Source organism: Leuciscus leuciscus (assembly GCF_965113295.1).
Source record: "Leuciscus leuciscus genome assembly, chromosome: 19".
In the NCBI taxonomy this organism is placed as follows: domain Eukaryota; kingdom Metazoa; phylum Chordata; class Actinopteri; order Cypriniformes; family Leuciscidae; genus Leuciscus; species Leuciscus leuciscus.
Genome location: NC_138743.1, coordinates 4,620,855 through 4,634,004, shown reverse-complemented (window position 1 = coordinate 4,634,004; position 13,150 = coordinate 4,620,855). Strand labels below are relative to the sequence as shown.

Genomic DNA, 13,150 nt, shown 5'->3' with positions numbered 1-13,150 from the left:
TAGCCACACTACCTGAGGCTTCTAAACTTAACCACAGCCACAATCCATTGGTCCTTAAATTTCGTTACGCAAAACAGTTAAGAAATGCAACACTGTCACAGTACGTCGGACAAAACCACACTATGTCTGGTTTTATGTTATATTCTTAAAACAATTTGGCCACAGTACGTCAGGCTTAAACAATATCAAAAAAATTAACACTGTCACAGTACGTCGGACACAACCACACTACGTCGGGTTTTTATGTTATTTTCTTAAAACAGCTTGCTTATCAGTACTTCGGGTTCAAACTATATTTATGAATTTTAAAACAATGCCACAGTACGTCGGGCAAAGCCACACTGCTTCGGGTTCTTTGTTTTAAACTTCACAAAGTCACGGCACATCAGACTCACTAGTCTAGCCTATGCTATAACACACAATAGTTGTGAAATAATTCTGTGACCACACTGCGTCGGGTCTATTCAATTACTTTAGAATTTCCTCAGAATTATTACAACTTCACAATCGGTTTCAAGTACATTAGAAACATACACATTTGTTTCAGTTACTTTAGAAACAACCAATCTGAAATAACTCTGTCACCACACTACTTCGGGTTTATTCAATTACTTTAGAATCTTAACAGAATTATAAGAGACCAACACCAAATTTCAGTTACTTTAGAAACTTTACACTTAAGTACTTTGTTTCAATTACTTTAGAAACAACAATTCCAATACAAGTCTGCTACCACACTGCTTCGGGCTTATTCAGTTACGTTAGAATCTTTAACAAAAATGTACGGAATAGGCTTAAAACTCCTCCTGCTAATACTGAATAAACCAAATTCGATCTCTTCTGTCCTTAATTTTTCTTTTCTAGATTTTTTTTAAACCGAGGAATTCCTTGACAAAAACAGCATAAATGAAAGAAAACAGCTTTTTCTTACCTTTTCCCTTTTTTGTTGGAAATCCGTCGATTCCTGGGTCTGGCTCGCCAATGTAAGAAAAAATGATGTGGACGTCGAAGATGTCAAAAAATGAAATTTATTACAGCATAGCAGTGGCAAGGTACACAAAGCACCTTGGGTTCACCGGCGTCAGAATGAAACCCCGAACATACCCCATCCTAAACCTTTTATCCTGGTCTTAATGTAAATGAAGTTGCTCTTCTTGCAACAGCTGTGGTCTCTATGTTAATGAAATTGAGACACCCCATGGTCCCTAGTGTCCCACAGAAGGTTCTCTGTTATTCTTTCAAATAAGAACAGCCAAAGGTTAAAGTGATAAGATTGTTTGAAGTCCCTTTAATCAAGATGGTTCTCGATTGCCCTCAGTCACTCCCAAGCTATAGGTGACACCTGTGCCTCTGTGATACTATTTTCATATTACTGAGATTGGATGTAATCGTCTCTATATGATAATTAAGCTCTTTTAAGTGAAGGAACATTTTGATATATATATATATATATATATTGGAGTTGAAGTGGTTTGGAACAGACCATAATTTCTTATAGCATCCAAAATGCATTTTTCTGGGAATTGATGAAAACAGAAAGGAGAGACATGCCCAATACATTCCCATAAAAGACACATTAACAGCACTACTGAAAGATCCTGCTGTATGGGAAGAATGTTGTACATCTGGGAATGAGAGTACACCTCTCATTTTAAATGTGTGTGATGGATTGGTATATAAATCCAATCAGTTGTTTTCAGAGCCAGGTGTCTCTTTGAAAGTGATCCTGTATCAAGATGCATTCGAGGTGGTTAATCCCGTTGGATCTGCTAAGAAAAAGCACAAGATGCTTGGGGTGTACTTCACTTTAGCAAACTTTGATCCTTTTCATCGATCCGCTATTGACAACATGCAGCTTTTGCTTTTGTGCCGAGAAGCTGATTTTAAACAATTTGGCCATGAAAAAGTGTTCTCTCCACTGATTTCTGATCTTAAAGAACTGGAGACAAATGGACTGAACATACATGGACACAATGTGAAGGCAACAATCTTATGCATCGCAGGCGATAACTTGGGTTCGCACAATATCGGGGGTTTCACAGAAAACTTTAGTACATCTCGCTATTTCTGCCGATACTGTAGTGTAACAAGAAGTGAGCTGGATAATTTGGAGCACCAGGCTCCGATCCGCACAGTTCAAGACTACAATGACACTGTTGAAGAGCTGCAGAACCATGATGCTAGTGAAGCCAAAGGTTTGAAATTCAACTCCGTCTTTAATTCTCTGGCTTTTTTTCATGTCTGCCAGCCAGGCCTGCCACCCTGTATTGGCCATGATTTGTTTGAGGGTGTAGTGGCATCCGACCTTGCCATTTACCTCAACTATTTTGTCAAGGTGAAGAAATTCTTCACATATTCTGAACTTAATCGCAGAATCAGGCAGTTTGCCTACCAAGGATCTGACAGTAATTCTACACCCTCGAATGTTTCTGAAAAGGGTGTAAAATTAGGTGGCCAGGCAACAGAAAACTGGTGTTTGCTGAGGCTTCTACCAGTTATAATTGGTGAGAAGATCACAGATACAGAGGATACAGTTTGGCAACTCACTGTCCAGCTGAAAGAGGTAGTGGAGGTAATTTGTGCACCTAGGATATCAGTACCTCAGATTGCTTTGCTTAATGTTCAGATCCGTGACTATCTGGAGGCAAGGAAAGAAATGTTTCCTGCACACAAACTGAAACCAAAGCATCATTTCCTCACTCACTATCCTGCGTTGATACTGAAATTGGGCCCACTAATACGGTTGTGGACAATGCGGTTTGAAAGCAAACATTCATACTTCAAAAGATGTGCGCGAAGAACACACAATTTCAAAAATGTGTGCCAAACACTTGTCAGGAACCACCAGCTTCTGCAAGCATACCTACATTCAGGCTCCTTTTTTGCACCCTTGTTGGTGGCAAAGAACTTCACTCCTTTCCACGCTGAACTGTATAGCAGTGCAGTGCACACTGCTGTGGGAACAACCTTCGACAACGAACCCAATATTGTGGCATCTACAGAGATACAGTGGAAAGGCACTCAGTATAAAAAGGTTTTTTTTCTTTGTTTAAGCCAAGGCAAGTCAACTGAATTTGAACAAATTGAGCTCATGCTGGTGAAGGAGGAGAAGCATGTGTACTTTATTGTTACACCTCATGATGTGTCCTATTTGCCAGAGTTCGGACTATATGAAGTGAAAGATGCAAGGCAGAGCATGAAGTGTAGGAAAGCAGAGCTCAAACTGGATTATTATCCATTGCCTGCGTACAAGTTTTTTGGGACAAAAGTCATTTCACTGAAACATAGCATTGTTGACACAGAGTAAATATAATGCTGGGCAACGATTAATAGCAATTAATTGCATCCAAAATAAAAGTTTATGTTTACATGATATATGTGCGTGTACTGTATAATTATTTTGTATATATAAATACACACACATGCATGTAAACATTTAAGAAATATTTGGTTGTATATACAGTATATATATTTATATATAATTTAGATTATTTATAAATATAAATATTTTACACATAAATAACATTTTTCTTAAATATATACATGTATGTGTGTGTGTATTTATATATACAAAATAATTATACACAGTACACACGCATATATTATGTAAACACAAACATTTATTTTGGTTGTGATAAATCGTTGCCTAGCACTAGTAAAGATGAATGCAAAGGTGTCCATTCCTGTTCCTGGAGATCTACCTACCTGCTGGGTTCAGTTCAAACACAAACTGTTTGTAATCAAGTTCTCCAATTTCTCACCCTCATGTTATTCCAACCCCGTAAGACTTTAGACTTTAGAAGTTAAGATATTTTTTATTAAATCTGAGAGTCCAGATAAGTTTAAGATAAGTCCAGATAAGTTTATCAAGCTATGAGAATACTTTTTGCGCACAAAAGTATTCTCATAGCTTGATAAACTTATGGTTGAGCCACTGTAGTCACTTGGACTATTTAAAACATTGTCTTTACTAACTTTCTGGGCTTGCAAGTTTCAAAGCCTATGGAGGAATGAGAAAGCTCTCAGATTTAATACAAAATATTTTAATTTGTGTTCCGAAGATGAACGAAAGTCTTATGGGGTTGGAACAACATGAGGGTGAATAATTAATGACAGAAGTTACATTTTTGGGTGAACTAACCCTTTAATTAGCCGCTTCAGTTGTGTTTGAGCAGAGTTGGAGCTGAACTTTGCATGTAGGTAGATTTCCAGGAACACCCCTGCTATACCAAATCTTCTAGAGAAATAGTACTCCATTTTAAATTTTTGAACAAATCAAGACTGTTATATACAATGAGCTATTGAGACAGTTCAAAATTCATACCTTTTGACTCCATCCCAATACAATGGCAAAAGTGAACATACACTAAACACACCTTCGTATGAGCAATGGTGGTCCCTAAGAGGAAATGTTAAACTGAATGGTATGTGATATTTTATCCATTTTAGGTGACTATATGGTCAAGTGTTAAGCAGCTTTTACTACTTGCATATTATTTAAATGGGTAAAGAACAGTGATCTGAGAAACCTGTGTTGCGTTTTCCAAAAGCATCACAAGCCTAAGTTCATCATAGATAGCATTAGTGGCAACAGTTATATGATTAACTTAGGCTTACGATGCTTTTGGAAAACGCATTTGGACTAGTTGTCTTTCTTGTCTCTCTGTAGATTTTATGAAGCAACAATATATGCAACAACATCACTTTCCGTCTTTTTAGAAAGAAAAATAAATTGTATATTTTTTGGGGGAAAACAAAGCAAAATTATATATTACACAACACGAGTCTATGATTATGTCCTTTATTAAGGTCAAAGTGATGTGTCTGAAAGCCCTTCCAGCAACCGACTGTCCTCAAATAAAGCCTGTGACAGTCCTGATGAAATGTCCCTTTCTGGTGAGTACATGGTGTACTGAATGCCTTTAATTGGACATTTAGCTCTTTTTTAGATCTACTTCTAGTATTTCAAGAAAATGTTATGTATTTTGTCACATTTTTCATGTAAAGAATCGTAGGGTGAACATTTCATTCATCACACCTGAATTTGCTTGTTTTTTTTCAATGATATACCCAACTTTAAATAATGTTCACACACTGTTGTACAAGCCATAATTTATTGAAAGACCATAATATATTATAAAACCGGATATAAATATGTGAGGCTCTTCCAGCTCTGGCATCTCCTAGTGCATCATCTGTTTCTTTGAGGGATTGAAAAATTACCTAACCCACACCCCAAATTTTTGATTTTGTGGAAAAATAGATGGCTTTACAGTGCATGTAGCATTATTTCATAATAGCCTAAATGTTCTTTGTGTTCTTCTGCATCTCTTTAGGTGCCTACAGCTCAGTAACTTCAAACTCCGTGTCAACATCTAGTTCAAGTGTGGGTTTCACACCTCAACTGCCTGACAACAGCTGGCATTATAGTTTTGAAATTTCTTGGAAGATGCCATCTGAGATCATCGGAAAACTGGAAACAGGGACGCGACCAACAAAAAGTGAGAGACTTGAAATTATACGACTGATAGTGAGTGAAATATTAACAATATGTCCAACACCCGGGAAGAAACACATCAGTGAGATTGCAAGAAAGATGGCCAAGGCATATCCTGGGGCATTCAGAGATGTCATTGAAGGTGAAATTGTAGGCAGTGGGTATGATTCCTTAATCAAACAGATGATCAGCAGATTGGATAATGTGAGGAGAGGAAACACATCACTTTCTTTAAAGAGACAAGCTGTTAGCAACAGTGAAGGTGAAGATACTCCATGTAGAAAGAAAAGACTAGACACCTATGGGTGTTTAAACTGGCAACCGGTGCGGCTACCACCTAATGAAACACCTGATTCCCAGAAACGTGTACAGGAGGAATTGAAGAAAATGTACAAAGAAAGGTGCCCTGACACAAAATGTATTGAGAACATGATGAGGGCCACCCTCTTTACCCAAAGAAAAGACATCATCAGTGGTATTGAGACCTCTGATTTGATGCATGAATGGCCATATTTATTTGAGACAGTTGGCATGAAGACTCAGTTTAAAGAGCTCACAGGAATGGACATTGATAAAAGCATAGCAAGTAAGTGTGCAAGGGTTGTGTCCTACTTCAAGTGTAGTGACAAGACAGCAAAGATGGAGAGCATCTTCAGAGAAATGTCACAAGAATGTCTTCACAAGAATGTGGATGATGTCAACATTGCTGGGTTTCTTCAGCTAGTTCTCAAGTACTTCAGCGAGAGAGAGGACCAGATGTTCTATAAAGTGGATCAGACAACCCTGCCCTCTGAAGTGGACTGTGCTGAACTTCCAAGGACACCCTGCATAATTGTGTGTGGTATGTTTGAATATTTTTAAAGTAAAACTATATTTAATAATTACTGGAATTTATGTTCTTTGGGCTCAGTTTGTCACAGTGCTATAGATCCCTTATTTTTTCTTATACATATGTTACAACAGGAAGTTCTCCTTTGAATGCAGAGTATTTTTTGTTATCTGTGGACCAAGTCCTAGTTAACAGCCACATCACCATCTTCAGTGATGCTGTCAGGTTGATGTTCGCCTCATACTACTGCTTGAACATTTCATACCCAGCAGACCAAGGAGCAACCCTGGAGTTCTTGCAGAGGTAAAATAGCAGCAATGCCAGTCAACAACCTATCACTCACACACATCCTCACATACACTCTGTCATTCACATCCTCACACTCTCTCACCCACATCCTCACATACACTCACACACAAATCCTCACTCTCTCACCCACATCCTCTCATACACTCACTCTCTCACACTCACTCACACACAACCTAACATACACTCACACACAAATCCTCACTCTCTCACCCACATCCTCTCATACACTCACTCACACACACTCACTCATCCTAACATACACTCACACACAAATCCTCACTCTCTCACCCACATCCTCTCATACACTCACTCTCTCACACTCACTCACACACATCCTCACATACACTCACACACAAATCCTCACTCACCCACATCCTCTCATACACTCACTCACACACATCCTAACATACACTCACCCACATCCTCTCATACACTCACTCTCTCACACTCACTCATCCTAACATACACTCACACACAAATCCTCACTCTCTCACCCACATCCTCTCATACACTCACTCACTCACACACACACATCCTCACATACACTCACACAAATCCTCACTCTCTCACCCACATCCTCTCATACACTCACTCTCTCACACTCACTCACACACACACATCCTCACATACACTCACTCTCTCACACTCACTCACACATCCTCACATACACTCACACACAAATCCTCACTCTCTCACCCACATCCTCTCATACACTCACTCACTCACACACATCCTCACATACACTCACACACAAATCCTCACTCTCTCACCCACATCCTCTCATACTCACTCACACACATCCTATACTCACACACAAATCCTTACTCTCTCACCCACATCCTCTCATACACTCACTCACACACACACACACACACACACACACACACACACACACACACACACACACACACACACACACACACACACACACACACACACACACACACATCCTCACATACACTCGCACACAAATCCTCACTCTCTCACCCACATCCTCTCATACACTCAGTCTCTCACACTCACTCACACACATCCTCACATACACACACTCACTCTCTCACACTCACTCACACACACACATCCTCACATACACTCACACACAAATCCTCACTCTCTCACCCACATCCTCTCATACACTCACTCACTCACACACATCCTCACATACACTCACACACAAATCCTCACTCTCTCACCCACATCCTCTCATACACTCACTCACACACATCCTAACATACTCACACACAAATCCTTACTCTCTCACCCACATCCTTTCACTCACTCACACACATCCTCACATACACTCACACACAAATCCTCACTCTCACCCACATCCTCTCATACACTCACTCACACACATCCTAACATACACTCACCCACATCCTCTCATACACTCACTGTCTCACACTCACTCATCCTAACATACACTCACACACAAATCCTCACTCTCTCACCCACATCCTCTCATACACTCACTCACTCACACACATCCTCACATATACTCACACACAAATCCTCACTCTCACCCACATCCTCTCATACACTCTCTCACACTCACTCATCCTAACATACACTCACACACAAATCCTCACTCTCTCACCCACATCCTCTCATACACTCACTCTCTCACACTCACACACATCCTCACATACACTCACACACAAATCCTCACTCACCCACATCCTCTCATACACTCACTCACACACATCCTAACATACACTCACCCACATCCTCTCATACACTCACTCTCTCACACTCACTCATCCTAACATACACTCACACACAAATCCTCACTCTCTCACCCACATCCTCTCATACACTCACTCACTCACACACACACATCCTCACATACACTCACACAAATCCTCACTCTCTCACCCACATCCTCTCATACACTCACTCTCTCACACTCACTCACACACACACATCCTCACATACACTCACTCTCTCACACTCACTCACACATCCTCACATACACTCACACACAAATCCTCACTCTCTCACCCACATCCTCTCATACTCACTCACACACATCCTATACTCACACACAAATCCTTACTCTCTCACCCACATCCTCTCATACACTCACTCACTCACACACACACACACACACACACACACACACACACACACACACACACACACACACACACACACACACACACACACACACACACATCCTCACATACACTCGCACACAAATCCTCACTCTCTCACCCACATCCTCTCATACACTGTCTCTCACACTCACTCACACACATCCTCACATACACACACTCACTCTCTCACACTCACTCACACACACACATCCTCACATACACTCACACACAAATCCTCACTCTCTCACCCACATCCTCTCATACACTCACTCACTCACACACATCCTCACATACACTCACACACAAATCCTCACTCTCTCACCCACATCCTCTCATACACTCACTCACACACATCCTAACATACTCACACACAAATCCTTACTCTCTCACCCACATCCTTTCACTCACTCACACACATCCTCACATACACTCACACACAAATCCTCACTCTCACCCACATCCTCTCATACACTCACTCACACACATCCTAACATACACTCACCCACATCCTCTCATACACTCACTGTCTCACACTCACTCATCCTAACATACACTCACACACAAATCCTCACTCTCTCACCCACATCCTCTCATACACTCACTCACTCACTCACACACATCCTCACATTTACTCACACACAAATCCTCACTCTCACCCACATCCTCTCATACACTCACTCACTCACACACATCCTAACACACTCACACACAAATCCTCACTCTCTCACCCACATCCTCTCATACACTCACTCTCTCACACTCACTCACACACATCCTCACATACACTCACACACAAATCCTCACTCTCACCCACATCCTCTCATACACTCACTCACACACATCCTAAAATACTCACACACAAATCCTCACTCTCTCACCCACATCCTCTCATACACTCACTCACTCACTCACTCACTCACACACACACAACCTAACATACACTCACACACAAATCCTCACTCACACACACACATCCTCACATACACTCAATCTCTCACACTCACTCACACACATCCTAACATACACTCACACACAAATCCTCACTCTCTCACCCACATCCTCTCATACACTCACTCACACACATCCTAACATACTCACACACAAATCCTCACTCTCTCACCCACATCCTCTCATACACTCACTCTCACACTCACTCACACACAACCTAACATACACTCACACTCACTCACACACAACCTAACATACACTCACACACAAATCCTCACTCTCTCACCCACATCCTTTCATACACTCACTCACTCACTCACTCACTCACTCACACACATCCTAACATACTCACACACAAATCCTCACTCTCTCACCCACATCCTCTCATACACTCACTCTCACACTCACTCACACACAACCTAACATACACTCACACTCACTCACACACAACCTAACATACACTCACACACAAATCCTCACTCTCTCACCCACATCCTTTCATACACTCACTCACACACATCCTCACATACACTCACACAAATCATCACTCACCCACATCCTCTCATACACTCACTCACTCACTCACTCACTCACTCACACACATCCTAACATACTCACCCACATCCTCTCATACACTCACTCTCTCACACACATCCTAACATACACTCACACACAAATCCTCACTCACTCACACACAAATCCTTACACTCTCACCCACATCCTCTCATACACTCACTCACACACATCCTAACATACACCCTCTCACCCACATCCTCACACTCTCTCTCACACACATCCTCACATTCACACGCATCCTCACATACACACACATCCTCACATACACTCACTCTCTCACTCACACACCCTCACATACACTCTCACACACATCCTCACACTCACTTACACATCCTCACATACGCTCTCACGCGCATCCTCACATACACTCACTCACAAACTCACTCACACACAACCTAACATACACTCACACTCACTCACACACAACCTAACATACACTCACACACAAATCCTCACTCTCTCACCCACATCCTTTCATACACTCACTCACACACATCCTCACATACACTCACACACAAATCATCACTCACCCACATCCTCTCATACACTCACTCACTCACACACATCCTAACATACTCACCCACATCCTCTCATACACTCACTCTCTCACACACATCCTAACATACACTCACACACAAATCCTCACTCACTCACACACAAATCCTTACACTCTCACCCACATCCTCTCATACACTCACTCACACACATCCTAACATACACCCTCTCACCCACATCCTCACACTCTCTCTCACACACATCCTCACATTCACACGCATCCTCACATACACACACATCCTCACATACACTCACTCTCTCACTCACACACCCTCACATACACTCTCACACACATCCTCACACTCACTTACACATCCTCACATACGCTCTCACGCGCATCCTCACATACACTCACTCACAAACTCACTCACTCTCACAAATGCTCTCACACACCCTCATGCTCTCAACATACACATACACTAACAACAAACAGTCTTTCTCAAACACAACACCCTCTCACATGCACATCTTTGTTGCCATAGTCCACTACAAGCATCCCCTGTGCAAATTCCCACTATTCTGCTATTTTTATTGCTAATATATTAAGAGCATATTATACAGTCCATGAGTTTTTTTCTTTTTTTTTTCCGACAGATGCCTTTTCAAGATTAACCCAGAGAAGGGGTCGAAAGTAGAAAAGAGCGCAAGAAAGCAACTGGCAGTCAGTCCAAAGGTGCTTTCACTGATTAATAAAATTTCTGACTATGAATGGATGTAAAAAATTTGGAAGAGTGACAAATCTCAGTGTTTAATCATTTGTTTGTTTTTTCTAATCTCAGGCATGAAAACTCCTCACCTTTCGGCGAAATTCGCCGTTTTAAAACCAAAATGGGTCACCTACGTGATTTGTGCAGATCCGATGAGAAAATATTTATGGGGTGGGAGGGGGGGTCGTGGTCGTGGCCAGCATTTACCCGCTATATCTCTATAGTTACCATAAACTTAGCAGCTTTAAAAAAACAATCATCATTCCTAATGCCGAAACCTGACAGCCAATCCGAGTCAGAGTAGGGCAGAATTGTTTTCAAAGTCTTTAACACCGCGAGTCTGATGACACACTGCCGAACAAAGAACCGCACGTCGGAAAGCAAGCCTGAGGTAAGTTAGCTTACAATGTTAACTGTCCTGTCAGATACAGACAGCGATGTTGCCAATGTCATTATTTTTTATTTTGACATAGAAGAGGGCGGGATAATATCGCGAGCGGGCGCGGGCGCCGTGAGCGCTGAGCGAGCAGGAACGAGTAGTGAGTTGTCGTCGAAAAAGATGGATAATGCAAAAAAGCTGTCGGGGGCTAAACATAGAAAAAGAAAGAGAGGAAAGGAGATGGCATGTCAATTGATGTGACAGCAGCTAAATAAGTGGATGGTGAAAGGCTACAGGTAGGATTTTGTTTTGTGTGACGTCCAGGCATGTAGTCTAATGCCATCGGGACTACCGGGAGATTTCCGGTGGGCCGACGTGCTTTTTGGGCCGATACATCTCATACTTTTTTGTTTCGTTTTTTGTCTTAACGGCCCATAAAACTCGTACATCGGCGGCCCATTCGTTTTGTTTTGCTTAATTGGCGGCGCTTGGGTTAGTGCGTCATTAGTGTGTAATGCATTGGTCAATAAAAAGTCAGCGTTAGTTTTTTTTTCTGACACCCCATGAAACACGAAGATCAGCGGCCCATTTGGTTCTTTTCTTGATTGACACTGGGCTGGCCCAATCACATCTTTAATGTGAAGTATAGAAATATACTCTTTCAAGTATAGAAATTAGTACAAAACTAATTATGAAAGTTTCCTTTATTTTTCAGTGCATTTGTTTTACAATATATGGCTATTACTATCATGGGATTAATATTATAACTATTATTATGTAGTAGTAATGTAGACAGACACTAAAATAATTTTTCTTTGTTTAATTTGCACCAGATTGATGAATTTAACATTAAAAAGCACTATATATATATATATATACAGGGTTCGTACGGTCATGAAAAACCTGGAAAAGTCATGGATTTTTAAAATGGCAATTTCCAGGCCTGGAAAAGTTTTGGAAAATGAATAAACTCATAAAGTTTTGGAAAAGTCATGGAAATTTGTTTTTCAAAATATCTGTGTACTTGAATTTGTTTAATTAATAAAATTAGGGAAACAAATTGCAATACTTTTTTCGTTTTACTGTGCGTTCACACCGGACGCGAATAGCGCGTCAAATTCGCGCCTGACGTGTCTAGAAATTTACGCGCGTCAAAGGCGAAATGACGCGTTTCCATTAACTAAAAGCGCTGAAACGGACATGAAAGGGGACCCATTTCTTTTGGCCCATCTAGTTTTAGTGGCTGTCCTCAGT

The 13,150-nt window shown here is 41.1% G+C and overlaps 1 protein-coding gene across 1 annotated transcript; it reads left to right on the top strand.

Annotated features, from left to right (window-relative positions):
- The first annotated feature begins 5,382 nt into the window (after positions 1-5,382).
- LOC309481901 (uncharacterized protein) lies at positions 5,383-13,113 on the top strand. Its single transcript, XM_082147004.1, has 3 exons — positions 5,383-6,338; positions 6,461-6,629; positions 11,405-13,113. Exons 1-3 carry the CDS (start codon positions 5,450-5,452, stop codon positions 11,526-11,528), a joined length of 1,182 nt encoding a protein of 393 aa, XP_082003130.1. The 5' UTR covers positions 5,383-5,449; the 3' UTR covers positions 11,529-13,113.
- The last annotated feature ends 37 nt before the right edge of the window (positions 13,114-13,150 follow it).